Source organism: Triturus cristatus, chromosome 5_1 (assembly GCF_964204655.1).
Source record: "Triturus cristatus chromosome 5_1, aTriCri1.1, whole genome shotgun sequence".
NCBI classification, from domain to species: Eukaryota; Metazoa; Chordata; class Amphibia; order Caudata; family Salamandridae; genus Triturus; species Triturus cristatus.
Genome location: NC_140587.1, coordinates 365920975 through 365948878, shown reverse-complemented (window position 1 = coordinate 365948878; position 27904 = coordinate 365920975). Strand labels below are relative to the sequence as shown.

Sequence of the window (27904 nt, the reverse complement as noted above, 5' to 3'; positions counted from 1 at the left end):
AGCAACCGCATGGGCAAGTTAGAGATATATTTCCCCGCTTGCACGCAAAAACACATCGCGAACGGGTAGGAAAAGCAATCTCCTCGTCTTCGCGAAAGTTCCACGTGCTCGCGGAGATTTAGAGCAATTTTGTGATAATTTGCGTAGGGCAACTACGCAAATTCCGCCCACTTCTAATTTTGATACATGATAATTATACAATATGCGATTTGTGAACACACAAAGAGAGTGCTGCTAGAAAGATCATAGTTTTATTAGTCCACTGTCTTGTAATGAAGCAATTAATGTTTTAGAGAGGCGATAAGTCCTGAAAAAAAAAAAACCAACATTTTGAATACAAAAATATGCTTTTCTCATTGATGTTACTGAAATGCCATGCCTTCCAGTTGTAATTCCCAGACGTAGGAATATAAATGCTTTGTTTTCCTTGTGTTTGATGAACTTTGATAAAACACTCTGTAGGGGAGTTGATTTGAGTCTGTTGTGTCATTCTCAAGGAGCGTCAAGTGCTCTGGAGAAATGGGGCAGGAATGTCAGTAGAGAAGCAGCAGAGGAGGGAAGGAGCTGGAAAATACTTGCACTCTCATGGAGTGCCTAATATAAAGGAAAAAAGAAAAAAGAAGTTCCTTAGTAAGTGAGCATTGAGAGGATACAATTCAGCCTATCAAAAATGATGGTAAGGTGGGTATGCTCCATGGCAGTGACAAAGACATAAGGGACAGCCGGAAACAAGTAAGCCAGCGAATAAAACTCAAGAAACTGTGAGTTGCAAACACAAGCCAATAGTAAGCAAGGGGAGGAATGCATTGCTAGGTCAGCTTTCAGTATGTCCTGAATATGTCTTTGCAACCAGACCTAAAAAGTAGTAGATCGTATGGTGCATTTTTGTGTAAATGTACTTCATTTGAAAATATGCCTTTATATGTTTCCAGATGGCAAGTAATGAAGTAACAGAAAGAATCGAAGCACCAGCAAGGTTTGTGTCTACCGTAACCAAACTCATTGTCGTTACCCAGCCTGAGGCAGGAATACCCGGGGAACTGCTTACTCAACAACCCTCGATACAGGCAGTGGATGACAATGTAAGGCATAGTTTGCAATCTTTTATTGTACTATTGCACTGTTCTAAGAAGATTTAAGAGCCTCATTTAGAGTTGAGTGGTAACTGAAAATGCTCCAGTTTATGGAGAAAATTCCATATAGTGTAGAAATTCTGCTAGTGGAGCCTTCTATGCATTTAGAGTTTCCACCATAAATTGGATGATCACTAAGTTACCACTCATCTTGCAGTGAAGCTCAGGATCCTCCTGTGTGTATTGCACCCATCAGGTTTTACCTTAAACTGGTCAAATTTAATTATTCTACTGTCTTGGTATATTTGTCTTGCCAGTACTGAATTGAGACAGAGTTTGCTCCAACTTGAAGGAGTCTCTCCTGAGAATCGAGCTGTGATCAAGAAAAGCAGGCATCCCCTGCCAGTGCTTTAGGTCATGTGGAAATATATGGCCTAGCTGAATAAACTGATGTATTTAATACCAAATACATTAAATCATCTGTGGTTCTTTAAATCTGCTTTGACACTAATAAGAAATACACTTTTTTATTATTCTGAAATGCATTAGTTAACATTTCCCTAAATAGGTTTTATAAGGTCAGTAATAGATGAAAGCAAAAATTGAATTCCTAAATAGATGACAACCTCATTTACATGGAGAGTGGACTCCCGATGGCCCGTTGGAAAAGCGGAGATCCCCTTGTGACATTTAGGAGTTAATTTTTCAGTTCTGTTCAGTTCACCGAATATTGAAAGATTAAGCATGGGCCAGGAGTATGGGTGGTGCCTGTCTGTAATGCCAGTAGCACTAAAAACAATAGAATGAAATGTCCCTAAAGTACTTATCAATGGATCAGTTTTATTCGACCATCCAGAACTAGCCCAGGAGTCAATAGAATAAGCAGCGAAAGCGGTTTGATACCATTGTTACAGTTGGTAGCTATCATTGATAGTTGTGTGGGCGATGGGGGTTGGTACTTAAAGATATGCAATGGCCCCATCTATTTCCTGTAATATCTGAAAACGTATGTGGGATCCTTTTAAAAGTCGGAAATTAGCCTGGAGAAACTATGCCAATATTGTCAAGTTGATTGTCTATTCAAAGCGCCTTGTCAATGATGGTACCTAATCTTTGGGCTAACCTACTGGGGATAACTGTGGTAGCAAAGATGGATGGGCCGGACAAAAAATAGTTCCCTTTGAGAACATGACGTTTTGTATTTTCGGCATTCAGATTCATAAAGAATAAAGCACTCATAACTGGATGCCCCCATCCCTGAGTCCTGGAAGGGGGCTGAGGTCGTCCCTATCTTCAAAAAGGGCCACAGGGACGATCCTTCCAATTTTCGCCCAATAAGTTTACCAGATTCCTCCCAGAAGGTTATTGGAAAGGTGGTACTTGAGAGAATCTTACAATGGGCTGAAGAACATAAGATTCTCTCTGAGTACCAAGCGGGGTTTCGGGCTGGAACTGGGACAATAGAGCAGGCTTTTAGATTATTGCTAATCTATTGGAAAGTGGTTGTTATAGGCAAAGGCAGCCTTTACCTTGCGTTTATAGACTTAAAGACTGCCTTTGACCTTGTACCCCAGGGACGACTTTGGGGAGTACTGCTTGCTATGGGGATCCCACCAAATATTTTATCAATCTTAGTGAGGCTACACGAAGGAAACTTTGCACAAGTGAGGTGGGGCACTGAGGGCCAAAAAACTACTAGAATTCCAGTGGAAAGAGGGGTCCGCCAGGGATGTGTTCTTGCTCCGACCCTCTTTTCACTATATGTGAATGGAGTGGTTGAGCATCTGTTGTCAACTCCATCTGATGCGCCTTCCCTGGCGGGCGAGCGAATTCCTACACTCTTATTCGCTAATAACACGCTTTTAATTTCCAAGACCCCGGTGGGCCTCCAAAGCCTCCTAGATAACTTCCAGGCCTTCTGTATTAAACGAGGGCTTGTAATTAACACAGATAAGACTAAATATCTGGTGTTGAACCCCCCGAAAAAACTTGGGCGACCCCCAGTACTCAGCCATGTATCCCTAGAAAGGGTCACTGTATTTGACTATTTAGGTATACGCTTATCAGATACCATGCAGTGGTCCCCGCATCTTTCCAAAATGTTGCTTAACCATAAGAGGGTTACGGGGGCGCTCCTTAAGGAACAGCGCTCTTCCTTAATTAGACCGATTGCCCCCGCCATTGATATCTATAAAGCAAAGGGAGTAAGATCTGCCCTCTATGGGGCCGAGCTGTGGGGTACTTCTAACATAGACCAGTTGGTTAGGTCAGAAAATAAATTCTTAAGGGACCTTATGTTACTTCCCCAGAGTACCCCAATGGTACCCCTATTGCTCTATCTAGGCTGTTATACTATTAAAGATCTAGCAAAACTTCGGCCATTGCTTCTGTGGGCCCGTCTATGGCGAGTCACGGAACTGGCACATTATGCGAAGGGGTTATCAGAAGTTATGTCGATGGCAGGGTGGCAAAAAATAAAATGGCTAAAAGACATAGAATTTTTAATCAGTGAACTGGGCCTAAATGAAGCCTGGTTAAGCAGGTCTTCTCCCCCGAAGGCAACTCTGAAGACCCTGTACTGGAGGTGGGTTGCAGCAAGAGCCAGCTCTGATTTAATTCCTGGTAGGCTAACTGAAGATTTTTTAAAGATAAAGGATGTGCCACTTCAGGAACCCTACTTAGACATTGTCTGGAAACCCGTTGATAGGGCCTTGTATTTCAGATTTAGGGTGGGGGCTCTTCCAGTGCGTGCCTTTACTGCCCACTGGAAACCCCCATCCCAGACATCATTATATTGTCCAATCTGTAAAAACAAAGCAGAAACTGTTGCCCATATTCTGTTTGCCTGCCCGGCAAATGTGTCTCCGCGGAAAAGCTGGCTGAAACCAATTTGCCGCTTGCTGGGTACTAGGCATCACAATGAGGTACTCCGTATCTTAATGTCGGATACACGACCCTTGTTTGTTTGTGGTCTCTCAAAGTTTTTATCATGGACTTGGTCCATCAGAACAAAAAGGCTTGAACAAAATGTTTAATATGTATTTTAAAGTTTTTGGTTAAATTGTGACTAAATTTGACTAATCAACCTGAATTTACATTTGATGTAAATAGTCTTTTTTTTCTAAATCTGTCTTTGTATATATGTGTAATGTAATTTTATATAATGTGATGCTTTTAAGATATGTTTTTTATCGAATAAAGCCTATCAATCAATCAATCATAACTGGATGTTAACTAGTTTGTGAAGTTGCTTAATGTAATGTGCATATTCATATCCTTTCATTGCCTGATATATTTTGAAAGGATCTAGTACCAATGAAGATTTCAGAGAAAATTGGGATCATTTAGGTACTACACTGAGAGGTGGCTTTGGTAGATATTGGTCGTGAATGAGTCAACCTATTCTAAATTATTGTCACATATTTCCAAAAAGGGGATGTGATAGAAAGTGATCGATTTTCAAAGGGATAAGATGATCTCAAAGAGATTCATGCCTATATTAAATGAAAAAATAGAAGTGCTAGCTATAGTTGCATGGTGAGCTGCTTGAAAACACACTCTCAGTGGCATTGCTAACACTGGAAAGGGTGTTACAAAGGCCGCCCTCTTTAGGGCAGCTGCACCAAAACCAAGTCTACTTGCTTTTGCCTGTCGACCAGGACCCTCCATGCCAGAAAATGTGAATGTCTCCATTCTGCTGGAAAAAGACTTCAAGTCTGTCAGGCACCAAAGTCAAAATGCTTCTGGGCCCTTTGTCTTTTTTCACGAAAAATACCACCCTCAGTAAAAAAAAGAAAAAGGGCATCAGGTCTGCAATACCTACAATGAATTGGAAAACGCTGTGTCACTGTTTGGTAATTTTGATTACCAAAGCAGCTTTCACAATGGATGCAAAGCAGTTTCGGGATAAGGCCCTGGTTTACAGTAGGGAATTTTAAATACAGCAGGCCATCCCAGGCTGGGCCAGAGTAGTTAGTTCGCTCAGTCCCCTAGCCCATACAGCACCCAGTTCCCTTAGTGCCTCCTTTGAAGGTGACCAGCAATGGGACATTTCCCTAAAACTGGCAGTTGTTCCATCCACCCACCTCTTGCATCTACTAACCCATTTACATGAAGAGGAAACCGTGTTTTGGCAGCTGAGCAACCAGCTCCTCTGCTATTGGGAGAACAATCCAGGAGAGTTGCCGTTATTGGACACAGCATTGAAGGGGCCAATCCATCTGATGGGATGTCCACCACCCTTTTCAATGCTGGAGCCCAGTGCAGTTGCAGACAAGAAACATGCACAAATAACCCCTGCGCCTTTTGCTGAGACGTTTTTTATGGCATGATGGAGAGAGTAGACCTACTTAAATGTGTGCCAGAAGGGTTTCTCTGGGTAAAAACCTGATGAGCCCTGTGACTGACATTAGAGGGTATATGGTTTATCAGCCCATTCTTTGGTAGTGAATTCTGCTTCTCACTGTACATAAACTTCAAAAACAGAAAACCTAGTTGTGGTAAGTGCCTTATAGCCATAATAATATTAGTAATATTAATTATAATAAAAATATATAAGCAATATTGATTCTCCTCTCACTTCACTGAACATTTACCACGTGCATTTCTTTTGCCTGGCCACTCTATAAAAGTGGTTTTTTTATGTTTTGTCTAATATTTGTAACTGTATAAATATTCTTACCGGCTCGTTGCAAACAATTTTGAAGCACCCATGCATGAGAGTAAATATCTTTCTGCATACTGAGAAGAAGTAAAGAAAAAATAAAACTGATGTCTTTCTTTATGTTTTAGAACATCTGTGTAGCTGTTGATGCTAGTGCATTGACCTTGACAGCCAAACTTATGAACTCAGAGGATGCATATGTTACTGGCGGACTTACAGGAAATACCACCATTTCATTCAGCAGCTGTTGGGCCAACTACACTGATCTTGTTCTAGTTCCATCTGGTAAGAATCTTTCTAAACCTACTGCACTTTTTTCATTTAAGTTGTGATAACAATATTATGTAGAAATCGTTACTTCAAATTATATTTTAGTGACATCTTACCTGTTGGAAATTGGGTTTAGGCTTCAAAGGGGTGAAACCCTACTCAATCAGCAACCACAATCTCTGTCAGGGTGAGACACGAGCAAACCCCAAATTAGCATGCTCAACCCTCTGATAGCTTGGCACAAAAACAGTCAGGCCTAACTTAGAGGCAATGTGTAAAGTATGTATGCTGCACTTCGAACAGTTAAACAGTATAAATGCAGCACAAGTAAAATTCCACACCAATTCAGAAAAAATAGAGTAAAATGTAATAAATTATTTGAGACCAAAATAACAAAATTCAAATCAGTAGAACCAAAGATGTGCAATTTCAGAATTTTAAGTAAAAATAGTGCCTAGAAGCACAAAGCACCAACTGAGGTTACCTGGTTGTGCCAGCCCGGAACAAAGTCACAAGTTTGCTGTCTGTGATGGAGCACTGGCCAGATACAGGGAAGCAGCCACGGTCCGTGCAGGTAACAGCAGTGGGAAGGTGGGGCCAGGTAAGGGGGGATTTCGAGGGACGATGCAGAGGGAATATTAAATAATTAATTAATTTCCCCTCTGCATCGTCCCTCAAAATCCCCCCTTACCCGGCCCCACCGCAGTTACCTGCATGGACCGCGGCTGCAGGGAAGATAGACCTGTTTAACAAACTACCTTAAATGCTGGCTGTGAAGCGTTGCGAGATCCCACATTGAGGAAGCTTTGCCCAGTGGCAGTTCCATGGAGCTGCGAGGCTGTGATGCGAAGTCTTGCATCATCATCAAGGATACTGTCAAAGAGGGGCTTGCGGTGTGAAGGACTGTGTCGATGATGCATCACGTCAGTTCTGCCCACAGGACCACAGCTGGGTTGGCAGAGCACCTTCAGGCACATTTCCAGGACTGGGGCGGTACCTCTTCGGGGGGCAAGACTCACAGCAGACTGATCCCAGGTTCAGGGTTTGAGATGGTTGGAACCTTTTCTGTCTGTGGGGCTCTGATCAGGAGGCCAGCCAACTAGCCCATGCAGTTCCTCTGGTAGTCCTGGGATAAATATGCGGGTCAGGTCTTTTCACTCAGGCAACAGTGCAGGAGGGCACAAAAGAAGCAGTCTTTCTTGCAGAACAGCCCAGCAGTCCTTCTAAATCTTTCACAGGTCCAGAGGTGTACTGAAGAGTTGGGTCTGACGGTCCAATATTTGTACCTAAGGCGCAGATTCTGGGGGTGTCCACACCCAGAGGTTTTTGGAATATCCTGCCTCCCTGTCCAGGATCCAATTGTCTGGGCTCTCAATAGACTAGGGTTAAACTATTAGATCTGATAGCCTAAGGGTGGTCTTCCCTCAAACTTTTTGACTTCCTACTTCATTTTGACTGACCTCGTTTTTGCTGGTCTTAGGACTCTAAGCACTTTGCCACTGCTACACAGTGCTAAAGTGCATGTGCTCTCTCATTAAAACATGGTAACATTGGCTTATACCCAATTGACATAATTAATGTACTTGTAAGTCGCTGGTAAAGTGGTACCAACTGTGCCCAGGGCCTTTAAATTAGATGCTACTAGTATGACTGCAGCACTTATTTTGTCCCCAACTTAAGTAGCACTTTAAACTTGTCTTCGAACTGACATTGCAGAGTCTGTGTGTGCAGTTTAAAATTTTCATTTCGGCCTGGCAATGTAACCCATTTTGCCAGGCCTAAACCTTCCTTTTTAATATATATGTAACTCTTAGTGTAGGCCCTGGACAGCCCAGAAGGAAGGGTGCAATGTTTTTAAAAGTAGAACATGTGCCTTTAAGTTTACAGAGCCTGGTAGTGAAAACCTCTGAAATTCGATGTTCACTACTGCAAGGCTTACCTCACCCATAGAGTAACAATGGAGTTACCTTATTACATTTTATTAGTGTAATTTCCAAATGGGAATAGGCAACTAGTACATGTTTGATGTCCCTGAAATCCCAATTCAATATCCTATGTTGGCTTTTAAATAAAGATTTTGGAAATGCCACTTTTAGAAAGTTGGCATTTTCCTGCCTCAGCCATTTAGTGTCTGTAGCCTGTTTCTTGTCCCATGAGTGGGTGTAATTGACAGTTGGGCTTTGTATATTCATCCTAGACAGCCACACACAATAGGGAGCTTAGGTGTGCCTGGATGGACAATCACTGACAGGATGGAAGGGAGTAGCTGGGCATAGCCAAAATTACACCTGAGAAGGCTATGCTCTGCCTCCACACAAAAGGCTGCATACCCCATGCAGTTAGTCTGGGGATGCAGGATAGTTGGGAACTTCAAAGGGAAACATCTTGAAGCTTCTCCCCCACTTAAAATACACAACTTAATATAAACACTGAACCTCAGACAACTGCACTTCAGTATTCTTCTAAACCTATGGATACTCTGCCAGGAAGAAGGACTTCTGTGCTGTTATGAGGATTACCACCCTGCTGGACTGAGGCTCTGAAGGAATTGCTGCCTGCTGTGCTGACCTGCTGCCTCCTGCCCTCTTGCCTGGGGTAGAAGGACTGGAACTGCCTCTCTGGAACCCAGAACCCAGACTGACACCAAGACCTAGTTAGTAGCATCATTATCTGAAGCTTCTGGGACATAACAGGCTTCAAACATCCTTGCACCTGCACCAAGACCCTACCAACTGTGAGTCTACCGTGACAAGTAGTGTCACTCAGGCATGGACCCTTGGAAGTGGGCTTAAGGTGCTCTACTAGACTCATTGGGTCTAGAAGACCCAACATATCTCCTGTGCTGCACTGTGTAAACCCAAGCAGAACGCATGCATTTCTGCTGCTGCATGGTTTTGACCCATCACAAAGACCTGAATCACAGTTTTTCTGAACTGCTGAATTGCCCCGACTGCGTGACACATCCTTGATGCAAGTCCCTCCCTAATCAACGGCAGCCTGAATGACAATGCCGGCCTCTGCATCACAGCATTGCAGCTCTTTGGAACCAACATATCGCCCGACTGAGCGCTGAATCCTCGATGCTGAGCTTTACATCACAAGTCCCTTAAACGTGATCCTCGACGACACAGGCCCACATATTGCAGCCTCACCGTATCTCAGAATCTATGCATTTCTTAAGCTGCTCAGCGCACCTTAGACATTGATCATCTCAACACTCCACAAACCAGGATTTAAGTTACTTTGTTCAGCGGGCCTAACTGGGACTCTGTACATGGCTCACGCTGCATCGAGGTCCGCCTGAACTTGCGACTTTGACCTGGTCCGGCAGGACCATATATTAACAATTTGCGCTTTATGCCTCTTGGCACGATTACTAAAGTCTATAAAATTGACTTTCTCCAGTTCTACTGATTAGATGTTTGTTGTTTTGGATTTGTTTTATTTTTTTAAATTACTCTATTTTTCTAACTCTGATGTGGTGTGTTTTCACTGTCTTACTGTTTGAAGTTTTGCACACATACTTACACTTGCCTCTAAGCTAAGCCTCACTGCTCTGTGCTAAGCTAATCAAGGGTTGAGCAGAGGTCAATGTAGGGTTTGCTTGTGACTTCACACTGAGAAAAATAGTGGCTGCTGCTAGAGAAGAGTTCCCCCTCCCTCTCAACCAGTAACCCAATTTATTACACTCGTGTTCAGTGGTGATGATTTGGAATCGTGCTTGTGCAGGGCCATACAGTAATTTTGTGTTACACTAAAACCCTACATAAATTGTCTACGATAAGTTTGAGTGAAAACTCTCTCTGACTGGCCTTTTTGATTTGTCAAAATGTTCTCTCTGACTTTTGTAACTGAATCCACCTCTACAAGTATGGAGTTTGAACTGGCCAAAGTGGAGTCCTACACTGTTGTCCATTTTAAGGAGTACAGTAAGGAGAGGGAGCTTCCAGCCAGGCGCTGAGTGCCTGGGCTGAAGTCCACTAGTCACCTGCTGCATTAGCTGATGGAGATGATGAGATGGACAGGCAAGGAGAGGGTTAGGGTATCAGTCCTGAGAGGCAGCAGCCTGCTGAGGGGAATGACTTGACCCCTGAATTGCAGCCCCCTGCAGAGCAGGGAGAAGTGTCTCTTCCCATGGCCTATCTCCAGAGTTGCTAGCAGAAAGGAGGGAGGAGAAGAGTTTAGGCTAGAGATGGCCATGCTCGTGTTGGAGGACAGGGAACTGGCCATGGAGAGAAACTGGCTGTGCAGCATTTGCCTTAAGCCACTGGAACTGAAAGTAGAGCAGTCAGATTCCAGCAGCATTGGTGGCAGCATACCTGAAGTGTCTGAAGGAGACAAAAAGGTCCCCATCCCTAAGGACCTGGTGCCCAGTTATGTGATGGGAGGTGATATTGACAAATGTTTTTCTGCCTGCCATGTAACCCTTATGGTGCACAAGATCCCAGAGGAGTACTGGCGGGGTGGGTTAAACAAACACAAGCCTACAGTGGGAGTTATTCGTGTGGACAGTGTGCTACAGAACCCTTGGGGCTGGACTAAGCCAGTGACCAATATGTTGGTGCCAATTTATTAAAGGCGACTGACAGTTTACTCATGAATAAACGCCTATAATTATATGATCTACTAGCACTGAAGTTTAAGGCTTCTGCCAATTAATTTGGCTTCTTAAAATTAGTTAAAGGAATAGGCTGTTCCATTATTTCACTTAATCTTGTAGCCCTTGAATGTATGCATAAACTCCTGGGATTATAATTTAGCATTTCATTTCCTTTTGATATGTTTTATTGAAAGTGGTACGAACGCTCATTTAATTACCGTTTGTCCTGATGATGACCATTTAGTTTTACTATGGTCGAAACACTGTCGACGCACATATGTGGCCGAAATTGAAGAGGACGCATTGTTTGCTTTGTGTTGTTTCAGTTTTGTCCTGAACTTTTGATTTTTGTTAACCTTTTTTCCTCAGCCACTTGTCTGTTTACACATTGCACTGTTTATAGGTCTTTGTTTGTGTATTGTGTTGAGCGCCTTTTGTCTTATATGTTTTAAGATTGAATTATTTATCACTGTTAATAAAACTTTTTCTATGAATTGTATATATTTAAACGTGGGTTTTCTCTTTTTTCTCCTTTTTCTCTTCCCTTTTTCCTTTTCTGTGTCTTCATTGGTATAATTTTCCATATTTTCCATAATATAATCTTGTGGGTTTTTTTTGATTTTTTGTTTAAAATTTGATGCACGTATTGTGTTAACTTGAAACCTTGTTAGGATTATGGTATTGTTTGCCCCTGGTTCAGGTTTTCAGAGCTGCCTCCTTTGGGGAAGGACCCACTTCTTATCTTAGAGGTTGGGGACCAAACCAGGTATACCCCCTTGAAAGCCTTCTTGACCGCTAAGTTTGGACTGACCCCTGAAAAGTACCTCCAGAGGTTCAGTGACAGTCAGAAGCTCCTCAGCCAGTCCTGGGTAGATTTTGTGGAGTACTCTCACAAGGCACTGAATGGTTGGGTGTGGGGCAGCAAGGTTAATGACTACAGCAATCTAATTTTGAGAGAACACATGCTGGGTACTTGTTTTCCAGAGCTGAGCCAGCACCTAGTAGACAGTAAGCTAACTGACCCCAGGAGGCTTGCAGAGGAGACAGACCTCTAGACTAGTACCATAGTGTCCACAAAGGTATCTGGGGGAGATTCCGACAAGGGTGGTCAGGGGTCCCACCAGAAGAAAGAGGAGGAAGCAAAACTTAAAAGTAAGAAGTTCTCAAAAGGCCCCCAAAATAATTTCCAGGGGAACAGCAGCCGCCAGTCCCAGTATGAGCCTAAAAATAAGGGGTTCTTTGATACCAGTAGGGGCACCCCAAGGGCGACTGAAAATGTCCCAAGAAGGCACAGCTCCCCACTGGTGGGCAGACATCCTGGTTGGCGAATGTAGCACTCGGAGAGCAGGTAGTCACAGTTAGCTTTGGGGAGCAGACAGAAGTGACCCTAGTTTCCTTGGGGATAAGGAGATGGTGCCAAAAAGCCATATGACTGTCACTTCTAAAAACAGGCAGTTTGTTACCATCAATGGGCAATAGGTAGAAGGTCTGAGGGACACCGGAGCCAGCATGACCTCTGTAAGGTATCAGATGGTGTTCTCAGAGCAGGCCCTTCCTAACATATTTCACCAAGTCATAGTCGCGGACAATCGCGAGTGTGATCTAACGGTGGCTTTGGTTCCCTTTGAGTGGGGGAGAGTCCCAGGTTCTCTAAAAGTAGCTGTGAGCCTGGCCATGCCTGTAGATTGTCTGTTAGGCTCCGACCTGGAGCACACTGTTTGGAGGGAGGTAGAGCTCAGGTCACACTTGGAGATGTTGAGATTACCTGAATGGGTCTGTATGACCATGCGGTCTATGGCGGCCCGTGAAGGGAGTCAAGGGAACCTAAAGCCTGGAATGATGGCTCATGCAGCTGCCAAGAAGCATAAAAGAAAAGGGGACGGAAAACCAACCCCTGAAGTTCCCGCAGTGCAGGTTGACTTGGGATCTGAAGAGGATGCTCCCGGGGAGGATATTGCTGCCCTCGGTGACCTGCCTAAGCTTGTTGTGTGGCAAGTTGAAGGTGGGTCCACCAGGGACGACTAGAAAGAGTGCTCAACTTTGAAAGTATAAAGGGCTTGAAGCGACAAGCTGAGGTCCTGGCAGCAGGTGACACCTCTAGAGATCCCCTGATCTTTTTGGTAAATTACCTCCTATATAGCAAACCTAAGGTCCTGGGACTTGGGGCATCCTGTGGGCTGGTGGTCCTCTAGTGTGTACAGGGCCTTCTTACTCATGACGTACGTCTAGTAGAACATCTGGCGTAAGATAAGACCTTTGGCATGCTGGTTGCCCACTTCAGGGAAAAAGCTCAAGTCCCCTTGATCTCGTTAACTGGCATAGGCACTCCATTTGAGTGGGTAGGCATTCACATTTTTGGACCATTGAACCCCAAGATAGCTTTAGGCAACAGGGACCACGCCACTCACTACACAGAGGCCAGCCCTCTGAGTTCAGTGACTGCAATTGTGGGGGACAGGGCTCTGTTGGGGATCTTCACCTTTGTGGACTTCCACAAAGAGGTAGTGTCTGACATGGGCACTAATGTCATTTTAGCCTGTATGAAGTCTATAGGGGATGACAGTAGAGTAACATATGAGTTGTTCACACCCTATCACCCCCAACCCAACGGTCTTGTGGAGAGATTCAATGAGACTCTGAAGTTCATGACAATGAGCCTCCCTGAGTCCATGAGGTGTAAGTGGGACTTCCTCCTGTCAAGCCTTTTCATTGCCTACAGGGATGTACAACAGAAGGGGGTTGGGTTTAGACTCTTTTAACTCCTCCATGGCCATCTCATTAGCATTGTGAGAGAGGTGTGGGAGCAAGCTCCCAGGAAACCCTCTCAGGATGTGGTCAGCTATATGCATTATGGAGGCTTTGTTGCCCAGAGCTCTCCAGGACTGCTGGACAGGTCCATATGAGGTTTAGGAGCGGAAGGGGGAGTGCACCTACATGGTGGATCTCAAGACCCCCTAGGACCCCTTAAGGGTGCTCCAAGTGAACTGCCTCAAGCCACACTTTGACAGGTCCAAACTAAGCATTCACCTGGTGACAGATGAGGGAGTGGAAGAGGAGAGCAAACCTCTCACTGAGCTCTCTGGCCAGGAGCATGATGGGTCAGGGGAGTGTGTAAACCTTTCCCATCCACTGACCCCAGAACAGCAGAGTGACTGTTGCAAGCTGCTAGGGAATTTCTCATCTCTGTTCTCCTACAGCCCGTATCCATGACATTAACACTGGAAACAGCCCATTTGTTAAAACTAAGATTTACAGGTTGTCAGACAAGGTGAGGTCCAGTATCAAAGAGGAGGTCTCCAAGAGGCTGGTGTTAGGGGCAATTGAGATCTCCAACAGTGCCTGATCCAGCCAAGTGTTTCTGGTACCTAAAGTGCCCCCACCGGGTGCCACTCTAGAACTTAGGTTCTGTGAGGACTAAAGGGGACTCAATTTCTTCACAAAGACGTATGCACACCCCATCTGCCGAGCTGACTAGCTCATTGACAGGCTTGGCGCTTCCAAGTTCCTGAGTACCTTTGATCTGACATCAAAGTTACTGGCATATTGGTCTGACTGAGGGAGCAAAAAAGAGGTTTGCATTCTTAACCCCAGAGGGCCACTTTCAGTTTAGGGTGATGCCCTTTGGGCTGAAGAATGCCCCTGCCACCTTCCAGAGGTTGGCCAACAGGGTCCTAGATGGGAAAATGGTATTCTGTGCCACCTACCTGGACAACATACCTGTCTCCAGCTCAAGCTTGAAGGAACACATGTACCAACTCTAGGATGCGCTTCTGGCCCTGTAGCATGTGGGCCTGACTATCAAGGCCAGTAAGTGCCAGATAGGACAGGGTTCCATGGTGTATCTGGGTCACATGGTGGGCAGGAGCAAGGTGCAACCCCTCCAAGCCAAGATTGAATGTATCCTGGCCTGGCATTCCCCTAAACCACAGACTGAAGTTATGGCCTTCCTGTGCCTCATGAGATACTAAAGGAGGTTTGTTAAGGGGTACAGCACCATTGTTGCCATCTCAACGGAGCTAGCCTTTGATACCCTCAAGAAGGCCATATGCACACCACCTGTACTCAAGGCTCCTGAATTCTATAAAGAGGTCATAGTGCAAACAAATGCTTCAGAGCATGGCAGGGGGACAGCTTAACACAGTTAAATAAGGAAGGCATAGACCAACCGGTAGCCTTCATTAACAGGAGGTTACTTCCACAGGAACAGAGGTGGATTGCAATTGAAAGGTAGGCCTTTGCCATGGTCTGTGCACTGAAGAAGCTGAGACCATACCTGTTTGGGACTCACTCTCGGGTTTAGAAGGCCACATGCCCCTCAAATGGGTCATGCAAATGATGGGTGAAAATCCCAAACTGTTGAAATGGTTCATCTTCCTACAGGGAATCAACTTTACAGTGGAACACCATTCTGGTTCAGACCACGCCAATGCTGATGTTCTGTGCAAGTTCTTCCTCCATGGTGATGAGAACTCCCATGGGGTTTCGTAGTTCTCCCCACTTTCAGCTGGGGTGGACACATGTTATATCTGTTAGCCTTAGGGTGGTCTTCCCCCAAACCTTTTGTCATCCTCCCCATTTTTACTGATCTCGTTTTTGTTGGCCTTATGATTCTGCACACCTACCAGTGCTAACCAGTGATAAACTGCTTGCGCTCTCTCCTCTAGACATGGTAATATTGACTTATTCTCCATTAGCATGTTTATTTAACTTGAATGCCCCAGGTACATGGCACCAACTGTGCCCAGGGCCGGTAAGTTAAATGCTACTCAGGGACCTTCAGCACTCATTGTGCCCCTCACTTAAGTAGCACTTTACACATGTCTCCGTCCTGCCATTGCACAGCCTGTGTGTGCAGTATTAAACTACTGTTTTGACTTTGCAAAGTAACCCTTTTGCCAGGCCCAAACCTTCCTTTTAAATGAATCGAAGTCACCCCTATGGTAGGCCCGGGGCAGGTCAGAGTTCAGGGTGCAATTCATTTAAAATGTATGACATGTGCTCTTAAGTTTTACATAACTTGCTGGTGAAAAAGTATAAAATGTGTTTTTAACTACTGCAATTCCTACATCTCCCATGGGATATTAATGGAGTTACCTTAGTACAGTTTATAAGTGTCATTTTCAATTGGGAATAGGTGACCAGTTCATGTTTAGCGTCTCTGGAAACCTAATTTAAAATTGTTACATTGTGAAGTGGGATTTTGAATTACAGTTTTGGAAATGCCACTTTTATAAAGTTAGCATTTTCCTGCTTTTGCCGTTTAGATCCTGCCGCATGTATCTAGTCACATGACTTGGACTAGATGACAGTTGTACTTTGTGTATTCCTCCTAAACAGGCACACACATTGGGAGCCTAGATGGGCCTGAATGGGCCATCACTGGCATGATGGGCAGGAGGAGCTAGGCAAAGCCCCACTTACAATTGAATAGGCTGTTTTGCCTCCATACAAAGGGCTCTATAGCCTCTGTAGTTAGCCGGAAGACACGACAGGGGAGGCAGGATGCCTGGGTATTTCAAAGAGAAACCTATATAAGCTTCTCCCCCATTTCAAAGGCACAACTGGGTATAAATGCTGGACCTCAGACACTACAACTTCAGTACACTTCAGGATCTGTGGATACTCTGCCAGGAAGAAGGACTGCTGAGCTGCAACTAGAACTAATGCTCTGCTGGACTGCTGCTCTTAAGGAATTGCTGCACTGCTGTGCTGACCTGCTGCCCTCTTGCCTGGGTGAGAAGGACTGGACCTGCATCTCTTAAACCCAGAACCCAGAGGTACTCCAAGGGCTAGTTGGCTGGCTTCCTGATCTGACATAACAGGCTTCCAATATCCTTGTATCTGCCTGCACCTGGACTCTGTCATCTATGAGTCTACCCTGCCATGTTGTGCCACCCTCGTCCTTGACCCTTGGAAGTGGGCTTAAGGTGCTCCACCAGTTTGTGTTGATTCAACATAGCCGACACATCTCCTCTGCTTTGCAGTGCAAACCCAAATAGAACTGACACATTTCTGCTGCTCCGTGGGTTGGACTTGTCACAAATACTGACATTACAACACAGCTCGTTGGAAATGCCACATCACCCGACTGCGCAAGACATCCTTGGTGCAGGCCCTCGCATCCCCCATCAATGACAGCCTTGATTATGACGCCGGACTCCGTATTACAGCCTTACAGCACTTTGGAACCGGCGCATCACCGCCAATGCGAACCGCATCATAGACACAGGATTCTGCATTGCAAGCCCCATGATCAGGATCATTGATGATAACGCAGACTCTCTCATCACAGCCATGCCACATCTCTTAACCGATGCATTACATCGGCTGAGCAACACACCTTTGATGCAGATCCTAAGATCAGACTTGTGGTTGCTGCTTGAGAAGGTTTACACTCCTCATCAACCAGTAACCCCATTTTTTGTACAAACCCTTTGTTAGTGTGCCCAGTCAGAGCCTTTGTGTTGTGCAAGTGTGGGAAGTGACAGCTCCTCTTCCTCACCAAGTCCGTGGGGAGAATTACTCAACCTCCTAGGAGTTCTCAGCACTAAGGCAGAAGAATCTGGATAGACCATCAGCATTGGGAATGGTCTGACCCAGGAGGGTGTTTCACAGTGAAGTCCCTTCTCTGTGGTGAGATGTACCACATCAAGAGCTTAGGATGTTCACCTCATTTGCATGAGCCATCTGAGGGGCCTGTGGTCTGTTTGAACATGGAATTGAGTCCCAAACAGGAATGGTCTCAGCTTCTTCGGCGCCCAGTTCACAGCAAAGGCCTTCCTCTCAATAGCACTCTGTTCAGCGGGAAGCATGCTCCTGCTAATGAAGGCTACAGGTTGGTCTAGGCCTTCCTTATTTAACTTTGCTAAGATAGCCCCTATGTCATGACTTGAAGTGTCAATCTGCACAATGAACTCCTTGGAGAAGTAAGGAGCCTTGACAACAGGTGCTGACACATGGCTTCATTAATGGAGTTAAAGGCTTTATGACAGACCATTGTCCAGATCACATATTTGGACTGCTTCTTAGAAGTCAGCACAGTTAAGAGGGCAATACTTGTGCTATATCTTTTAAACAACCTCTTGTAAAATCCTGTGAGGCCCAGGAAGACTCTCACCTTAGTCTGAATTTCAGGGGGTTGCCAGGCCAGGATAGTCTCATTTTTTGCCTGGATGGGCTGCACCTTGCCCCTGCCCATCCTGTGGCCCAGGAACACCAAAGTCCCCCTGCTCTATCTGGCACTTACTAGCCTTGATAGTCAGGCCCACCTGCTCTGTGGCCTGAAGCATCTCCTGGAGGTAATATAGGTGTACTTCCCAGCTGGAGCTGAAGACAGTTATGTCATCTAGGTAGGCATCACTAAAAGCCTCCTTTCCAGCCAGGACACAGTTCGCCAACCTTTGAAAGGCGGCAGGGGCATTCTTTAAGCCAAAGGGCATCACCCTGAACTGGAAGTGGCCCTCAGTTTGCCAGTACCCTGATATGAGATCAAAAGTACTGAGGAATCTGGCAGCTCCTAGACTGTCTATAAGCTCATCCGCTTGGTGGATGGGGTGCACATCACTCTTGGTGAGTAAATTGAGTTCCATGTACACACACAGGGCCTAAGTTCTGGAGTGGCTCCCAGTGGGCAGCCTTGGGTACCAGCACCACAGGTCTGGACCAGGAACTGCTGGGAGGCTCAATCACCCTCTAATGCCATCATTTTGGGGACCTCCTCCTTGATTTTAGCTCTCACCTTGTTAATTTTTGATATTCACAGGCATACTGTCCCCAGTATCTATGTTGTGGGTACAGCAATGTGAAAGCCCAAGTCCAAGGGTGAGGAATAAAAGAGAAGAGAACTGCCCTAGCAATTGGTGACAGTCATTCTGCTTGTCTGAGGTCAGGGTGGGGAGAGGTTAACATCTTCAACTGACCCATTGTACTCCTTTGTACACAAGAGGTCAGAGAGAGGTTCACTCTCCTCTTCCACGCTCTCATCTGTCACCAAGAGCATGGTGACTTTGACCTTTCAAAATGTGGCTTGAGGCGGTTTATGTGAAGCACACTTAGTGCAATTCTAAGGGTCTTGAGATTTCGTTAACCTCAAATGAGCATGTCCAATGATCTTGGAAAGTGCAGGGCTCCACAGACTTCATGGCCCATACCTTCTGGCTAAGCTGAAACTCCACCAGAGTGACCTTCCGACTGTACCAGAGTTTCATAATTTCTTGGTGGCCTCAAGATAGTTTTGCAGCCTTCTTCCAGAAGTGCTGCATCTGGTTAAAGAGTTCCAGCATGTAGCTGACGACATCATGAAAAAGTTTCCCGGGAGCTAGCTCCCATCCCTCTCTCACAAACTGAGAGGTCCCCTATCAGGGTGTCCATAGAGAAGCTCAAATGGGCTAAAACCAATTCCCTTGTGTGGTCCCTCAATGATGGCAAACAGTAGGCATGGCAAGAGGACATCTTACTTCAGCCTCATGGGCTCAAGCAGTCCATAACCATGCCGGTGAGGATCCTGTTGAATTTCTCAACAAGTCAATTTGTTTAAGGGTGATAGAGAGTAGAGAACTTATAGGTTAATCCACACTCATCCCACATGGACTTTATTTACGCTGACATGAAGTTAGAGCTTTAGTCACAGACTACTTTATTGGAGAACCCCACACAGGTTAAAAAAAATCACTCCTTGGCCCTAGCCACTGCAGATGCAAACACCAACCTCAGTGCTATAGCCTGGATGAACCTGTTGCCAAAGGTTTTCATGGTGTCGAAGGGGCCAGCAATGTCAATGCCTATGCTCTAAAAAGAAGTGCAAATAACAGGCAAGTGATATAGGGTAGCCTTAAGATCTGATGCGATTTTCATTCAGGGGCAATAGAAGTGGTGGACAAGCCTGACAACGGTCTTGTCCTGCCTCAGATATCCTGCCACGTGTAAATCGTGAGCCAACCCCATTAGGAAAGTCCTATAACAATGGGGGACCATCAGCACCTTGGGTTTCCTAGTTCATGGACCTTAGGCTCACTGTATAAGAGGTCATTTCCTTAATAGAAAAGGTAATATCCAAGGGTATCACCTGCTGACTGGGCCTAGGCTTGTTCCCTCAAGCCCCTTAGAGTGGGGCACTCTTTCTGTTCTTTGCAGAATTCCACTAGTGGGACTACCTGCTACTTGTCATCTTGCAAGCTCAGGCAGGGCTCCTAAGATGGCATTGTCCTCCTCAGCAGGCTTAGGGGTGGCTTCCTTAGATGCCCTGTCACCTTGGAAGATAGTAACTTCAGGGGCTAGTTTACCCTGCCCCTTGCTCTTCCTCACCTTGGCAGCTGCCTGGGACAGTGTGACCTGAGCTCCACTTCCTTCTTAGCAGTGTGCCCTAGCTCGTTGCCCACTAGACAATCTACAGGCTGGCAGGGTTCACAGTTAGTTGAAGAGAATCTTATGCTCCTGCAAATTGAAGAGTACCACTGAGTATGGACTCACACGGTTGTCTATGGCTATGATATGTGAAATGTATTATGGATGATCTGCTCAGAGCACACCAGATGACACTTCAAATTAGTCATACTGGCTTCTGTGTCTCTCAGAGCCTCCAATCTGTTTGAAGGCACATGAGCACTTGGCACAATCTCTCCATCCCAAGGGACACTAAGGTAACCACCGTCCTCTCCGCCAACCTAACTGGAACAACCTCCTCCCCAAGGGCTACACTCACCAACCCAGGTGTTTGCTCATCTGGTGGGGGGCTGTGGTTCTGCATCTTTTGGCTATAACTGAACCTAATGTGATACTTCTCTGGGTTGAATCCAAACTTGGTGACAAGGATGGTTTTCATTGAGATAAACGTCATCTAGTCCCCTACCTCCAGTGTAAGCAAGGTATACCTCCCGACTGTAAGCATGTGTTTCCAGACAAAACTCTTCTGGGACCATCTGCATCTAAAGGGCCATCTCATAAGCAGAAAACAAACCACTTGTCTTTGTCATCCCCTGCCACATAGCTAAGCACCATATCCTTAGGTATGTGAACTTTTTTGACCCCCTGTGACACTGTGGTTATGTTGCCACCTTCTCTGCTAGAGTCTACGTATTGGGCTCTGATGTCCAGCTCTCTGAGACTTAGCTCATGGGTCATTCTCCTCTCCTCTATGGCTAGTCTCTTGTCCTCCAAGGCTCTTTCAGTCTCAGCCTTTTCCTTTATCAAGGGTCTCTCAGCCTCCGCTTTCTTGATCTCCAAATTGAGCTTGGCCATGTGCAGCCTAAAATACCTTTCTGCCTTCCTGTCTGCCATCTGAGCAGTGAGTTCCAATGCAGGAGATGAGTCATACCATTCCTCTGTGTGCTGCATCTCAGGCTGGTATACAGGCCCTGCTCCTACTCATCTATATCACCCTCCTCATTCCCATTCTCTGTAGCCCTCAGAGCTTTCTTAAGCTCCAACTTCTTGGTGCCACTTCTTGATTTGCAGTCCCCTTTCCTGACAGATCTGTTAGAGCTCAACCACAGAATAACTTTCCAGGTTTGCCAGCTCAATTTCCATTCCTTTTGGTATGGTCACAGGCAGTCACCAAGCAATGAAAGTAGATTTGGAACAAGCAAATACACCAAACAAGGAGAGTTCAAAAACTGGAATTGGAATCAAATCATTTATCTGGGATTTTAGTTTAAAACTAAATTCCTCTCCATCACTGCACAAATACAAGCCCAAATCTCACCACTGAACATCAGTGTTGGAAATTTGGTTAGTGTTTGGGGGGGTGAAATTCTATTAAAGCAGCAACCACAATTTCTGTCAGGGTGAAGCACAAGCAAACCACAAATCAACCAGTGCTCAACCCACTGGTAGCGTGGCACAAAAATACTCAGGCTTAACTTAGAGGCAATGTGTACATTTTTAATGCAGCACTTCAAACAGTAACAAAGTGAAAACACAACAGGAGAAAAATCCCACACCAATTTAGAAAAAAGTAAAATTTAATAAATTGAGACCAAACTGAAACATTTCCAATCAGTAGAACTGGAGATGCAATCTCAGAGTTTATGTAAAATATGTGCCCAGAATCTTAAAGAGCCAACTGTGGTTATCTGGTACAGACTGAGACAGTCAGAAGACCAGGTCAACCGCGATAGAATGCGGGTCAGATACAGGGACCAAGTTAGTCCCACTGAACAAAGTAACTTAAATCCTGTTTGCAGAGAACCTTTTTTAGGCTGCATCGCTCAACAGCGGTTCCATGGAGCTGGGAGGCTGCGATGTGAAGTCTTGTGTCACATCGAAGATGCCATTGACGAGGGGCTTGTGATACTAAGGCCTGTGTCTAGCATGCATCATGCAGTGGTGCTTCTGAGGAGACTGGGGGCCGCTATGCAGGTCTGGTATCAGATATGCCCTGGGCATCGGATGTTCTGAAGTGAAGTTGCAATAAGATGCATTACTCTGCATTGGTTCTGCCCACAGGGTCAGAGGTGGGCTGGTAGAGCACTTTTAGGCCCACTTCCAAGAGTCCAGGGCTGAGGTGGTGCCACTTGTGGGGGTGCAAGACTCTCAGCAGACAGTGTCCAGGTGTGGAGTTTGCGGTAGCTGGAGCCTTTTCTGTCTCTGAAGCTCTCATCAGTAGGGCAGCCAACTAGCCCTTGGAGTCGCTCTGGTGGACCTGAGCTAAAGATGCAATGCCAGTTCTTTACTGAGGCATCAGGGTAACAGAGCAGCAGTCCTTTTAGAAGAGTAGCACTGCAGTCCTTCTGAATCTTCCACAGGTCTAGAGTTGGGTCTGAAGGTCTAATATTTACACTTGGAACCAGCTTTGAAGTAGGAGAACATTCTGGAGGTCTCCATCCCCAGAGCTATTTGGAATTTCCTACCTCCCTGCCCTAGCCTCAACTTGTCTGTGGTAACAATAGACTAATGTCAAACCCTTTGTGAGTGTGACCAGGCAGAGCCTTTGTGATATGCAAGTGTGGTATTTTACAGTTCCTCCCACTCATCAAGTCAAAGATGGCCCATCCTGCCAACACATGTGCTCCTTTGTCTAACTGTCTGGGAGCAATACACAAAGACCAACTGCCAGCAGTACCTACTTATGTGACCAGGCTGCATGAACCAAATGGTTAGGATAACAAAATGCTACATTTCTAAAAGCAAAAAGAACAGATGATGGATGGAATGCTGTACAAATAAAAACATCTCCTGTCACAGATCGATCTGTGTTAAATCCATCATCTGTTCTTTTTGCTTTTAAAGCCCTAAGTGGGAAGGGAATGCTCAGACATGGGTCCTGTACTCACTGTGCCACTGGATTCAAGCTTGCCTGGCTGATATGGGGTGATACCCCCAAACTGGTCCCAGTATGCCGGCTCCCCATCCAGGGAGGACCTGGCCTGGCAGTTTATGCTGGACTGTTCTGGTCAAGACTGATTTGCTGGCTGTGTCCAAACTCGGGCCGTGAGGAAAAAAATCGATGGATTAAACCCCAAGCTCTGTGACTGAGGATAAATATTTGATTTGTTCAGCATTCGGTCCATCATCTGTTTTTTTCAAATTTAAAAGCGTCATTTTCAGGCTTGTGACTTAAAATCCAATTTTACTAATAAGAGAGTTTTAAATTCCAATTCTTTAGACACCAAACTGGGTGAGCTGAACTACCTATAACTGGCACCGCAATGCACTACTTATGACCTCACATATTACATCACTCGTGCCATGGTCAGTGACATCACTGATCACATTTCACAGGACATTGCTGATGACATCATCCAGTGACTGTGAGTGTTTTTAAAAGGTTTATGAGTGTAATATATCTATCTATCTATCTATCTATCTATCTATCTATCTATCTATCTATCTATCTATCTATCTATCTATCTATCTATCTATCTCTCTATCTCTCTATATCTCTATCTCTCTATCTCTATCTCTATATCTCTATCTCTATCTCTATCTCTATCTCTATCTCTATCTCTCTATCTCTCTATCTCTATCTCTATCTCTATCTCTATCTCTATCTCTCTATATCTCTATCTCTCTATATCTCTATATCTCTATATCTCTATATCTCTATATCTCTATATCTCTATATCTCTATATCTCTATCTCTATCTCTATCTCTATCTCTATCTCTATCTCTATCTCTATCTCTATCTCTATCTCTATCTCTGTGTGTATATATATATATATAAATATATTCACTGAAAAAACCACAGGTTTCACACATGTTATAGTTAGCTGTACATTTCACTCGTAAAAAACCAATGAAATTCCCCCGTTTTAGTTAGTGCAGGCAACTATAACTCATGCGACCACAATCCTCTGCTGATGCTAATACTGTATTTAGACACTTATTTGCCCATGTCTTCTTCCATTAAATTTTAGCTATACATATATTACAAATATTTTTTTTTCATAAAGACACATATGTCATCAGCAGAAGATTGCGGTCGCGTGAGTTATAGTTGCCTGCACTAACTATAACGGGGGAATTTCATTGGTTTTTTACGAGTGAAATGTACAGCTAACTATAACATGTGTGAAACCTGTGGTTTTTTCAGTGAATTTGCAAGGTTTTTTAAATGCTAATTCCTAACTATAACGTGTGTGAAACCTATGTTTTTTTCAGTGAATTTGTACGGTTTTTTAAATGCTAAGTTACTTTACGCCATTCGTGGCGTGCGCGCCCAGTTAACGCAGTTCGTTCCGTGCGCGCACAGTGTGCACGCGGTGCGCTTTGCGCACCGCGCGCCCACGTTACGCAGTCAGTGCCGTGCACGCATGGTGGTCACGCGGTGCGCTGCGCGCACCGCGTGCCCACGTTATGCGGGATGGGCCATGTACGCACGATGCGCTTCGCGCACCGTGCGCACATTTGTTAATTTCATACCGCTTATATGCCATGCACAAATGGTGCCCTTCGGGCACCATTTGCACACGGGGTGGGGAGAATGTGGATAATTTTTTATTTTTTTTATTTTTACCGTACGCGTACGGTAAGCGTAATCGGCGATTTTCCGAAAAAAAAATATTTTTTTTTTTGGGACTTGGGGGTTGTTTGGGGACCCCTATATCAATGCTGGGTGGTTAGGATCTCAAGAAACTGCCTCTTTAGACATTTTTGGGCTTCGTTTTTGCTGCCCAACTCAGAGAGCGAGAGAGAAAATGGCGGCCGCCGCTTCCTGGTTTCGACCGATTCGAATGTTTACTAAGATCTAAGAGCCAATCAAAATCGCGCTCGCGCACGCCACCGTACGCGTACGGTAAGCTTACGGTAACGCACCGTAAGCGCACCGTAAGCTGCCACAGATATATATATTGATTTAAAGGCTATTTTCTCAGAATCTACTGAACAGATTTACACCAAACCTACAAAAGGCACTTCCTTGACCTGAGGACTACCTCTCTGCCAAATTTCAAGTAATTCTGTTCAGCCGTTCGGGCTGTAGCTGTGTCTAAAGGTCCTATGGAAAAATGCATGGGAAAAACGCGTTTTGGGACCCCCCTTTTATCTCAGCCCCCGCTTGACGAATCCCCCCGAGACTTTCAGGGTAGGAGCAGAGCGTAGCGCCCCACCTATTTTGAAAAATTCGCGAGGATTCGTCGATCGGCGCCAAAGTTATTCAAAATAGAATGTTGCGGATTTCCTATGGAAACGTGGTCCTAACTATAACTACCTACTGGCGACCGCCAGTAGGTAATATATATATATATATATATATATATATATATATATATATATATATATATATATATATATATATATATATATATATATATGTGTGTGTGTGTAAAGGACCAAGGTGTATTGGTGAATCTGTGTTTATATGAGTGTCTGTATGGGGGATTCAGTGTGTGCGTGAGAGACTGTATAAGTGAGTGATTAGGTGTGATTGAGTGAATGTCTGTATCAGTCTGTCAGTTGGTGTCTAAGTGGCTGTCTAGGTGTGTGAGTCGGTACGTGACTGGCTGTCTGGGTGAGTGATTGGTTGTCTGAGTACCTGTATAGTTGTCTGAGTGCCTGTGTGGATGGTTGGGTGAGGGTGTGTGTGCGACTGAAGCGAACACAAGGAGATGATGGACGGAGTGCTGAAACTTTTCAGACACTCACCCCTAGTCACAGATCTGGGTTGAATCCATCATCATTCTTTAGCTCACATTGCCAACTCAGTTGAGACCCAGCTATATGCAAATCAGTCTTGACCCTGTGCCTCATGGGAACAGTCCAGCCCGAACTGCCAAGGCAAGCCTTTCCTGAACCGGAAACAAGCATCCTGGGACTGGTTTTGGGGTAACACCTCTCATCAGCCAGGCCAGCTTGAATCCAGTGGCAAAGTGAGCAAGAGACCCACGTCTGGGCATACCCTGCCAACTTAGGGCAAACAAAGCAAACACAAGGAGATGATGGATGGAGCACTGAAACTTTTCAGACACTCACCCCCAGGCACAGATCTGGGTTGAATCCATCATCGTTCTTTAGCTCACTTCGCCACCTCAGTTCATACCCAGCTATATGCAAATCAGTCTTGACCCTGTGCCTCATGGGAACAGTCCAGCCCGAACTGCCAAGGCAAGTCTTCCCTGAACCGGAAACAAGCATCCTGGGACTGGTTAGCTTAAATTCTGTGGCAAAGTGTGTAAGGAACCCACGTCGGGGCATACCCAGCCAAACCTTGACCTCTGGGCCAAGGCCAGCACTCTCCCCAGCAGCTCCGCCTCACTGCCGACAGCGCTAGCTCTGAGACCGTCTCCTGAGGAGGGTTCAAGCCAGCAGCCCCTCCCTGCACCTCAGGTTTAGCTTTGGGTGCCTTCCGGTATTCCCCAGTGTTTCCGCGTTTTGCTTATTACTCACTGTTTTTCTAGCCTTTTGCTGACTGATATACTATTTTTCCCACGCTGTATTGTTCGTAGTTGCTTTTTTCCCTCTTTTCCCGCCACTGCGGCCCGCCTCCGACTCAGCCCGCTCCCACCTCCCTGCCTCTGCTCCCACCCTCGACCCCTACATCTGGCGACCGCTGCATGGTAGCGCACGTGAAACCTTGACCTCTGGGCCAAAGCCAGCACTCTCCCCAGCAGCTCCGCCTCACTGCGGACCGCACTAGCTCTGAGACCCTCTCCCGAGCAGGGTTTGAACCAGCAGCCCATCCCTACACCTCAGGTTTAGCTTTGGGTGCCTTCCGGTATTCCCCAGTGTTTCTGCGTTTTGCTTATTACTCACTGTCTTTCTCGCCTTTTGCTGGCTGACTCAGCTGACTCAATCCCGAAAGACACGCCGACTGCGTAAGATCCTTGCCGACCACGACCCATGGGCAGTTTCCGTGCAGACCCAGCCGCAGATTCTTCACCATCAACAAAGCTCCCGCAACCGCCGAAGGGCCGCGGGATGCACGCACCACCGAAACCCTGACTTGCATCCTTCTCAATGTGCGCTCCCTGCACCGACACGCCATCGAAATCTGGGACCTGATCGACACCCTCTCGCCCGAGGTCGCCTTCATCACGGAAACCTGGACCAATGCCACCTCTGGGCCTGACATCGCCACGGCCATCCCAGACAGCTACAAGATCCAGAGAAAGGACCGCCCGCACCACCGAGGAGGACTCACCATCACACACAAGACTCCCCTCCGACTCCCTACATCCAGCACAAGTGACCCCCACTCCAACACAGAACACCTCAATTTCCAGATCCAGACCAGCTCCAGAACCACGCTACGCTGCACTCTCATCTAAAGTCCACCAGGACCTCGTACCCAGCCCGCAACTACCATCGCTGAGCTCGCCGTACCCCACGCCATCACCTCGACAGACTACATTCTACTCGGGGACCTGAACTTCCACCTCGACAACAACAACGACCCCGACTCCATGACTCTCCTCGACAACCTCACCAACCTAGGACTGAAGCAGCTCGTCAACACACCTACGCACAGAGCAGGTCACACCCTCGACCCCATCTTCGCTGGAGGATCAAACATCCGTTTCAGCCACACCACCCAGCCCATCTGGACGGACCACCACTGCGTCCATTTCACAGTACACACAACCACTGCACCCAAGCCTGCCCCACGCCGGCCACGATGGAACTGGAGCAAGTTCACAGAGGAACACCTCAACACCACCCTCCTCCAGGACCCCCCAGTGCCACGACAACACCAACTCCGCAGCCAGGGAATTTCACCGCTGGGTCTCCTGCTGCGCCGACAAGCTGGCACCCCTCTGCCACCCCACCAAACAACGTCCTATGAAGGCCGCCTGGTTCACCACAGAACTTCAAGAAGCCAGACGCTCCTGCAGACGCCTAGAGAAAACCTGGCAAAACCACGGAAG

At 45.9% G+C, this 27904-nt stretch overlaps 1 protein-coding gene across 2 annotated transcripts in view; it reads left to right on the top strand.

Annotated features, from left to right (window-relative positions):
• Positions 1-27904, top strand: part of LOC146830895 (fibrocystin-L-like) — a 1171295-nt gene that overhangs the window by 1097594 nt on the left and 45797 nt on the right. For both annotated transcript variants that reach the window (XM_085605085.1, XM_085605086.1), the window contains exons 77-78: positions 933-1082; positions 5865-6021. In XM_085605085.1, coding sequence (XP_085461211.1) covers positions 933-1082; positions 5865-6021 — 307 coding nt within the window. The remainder of the gene's footprint in view (positions 1-932; positions 1083-5864; positions 6022-27904) is intronic.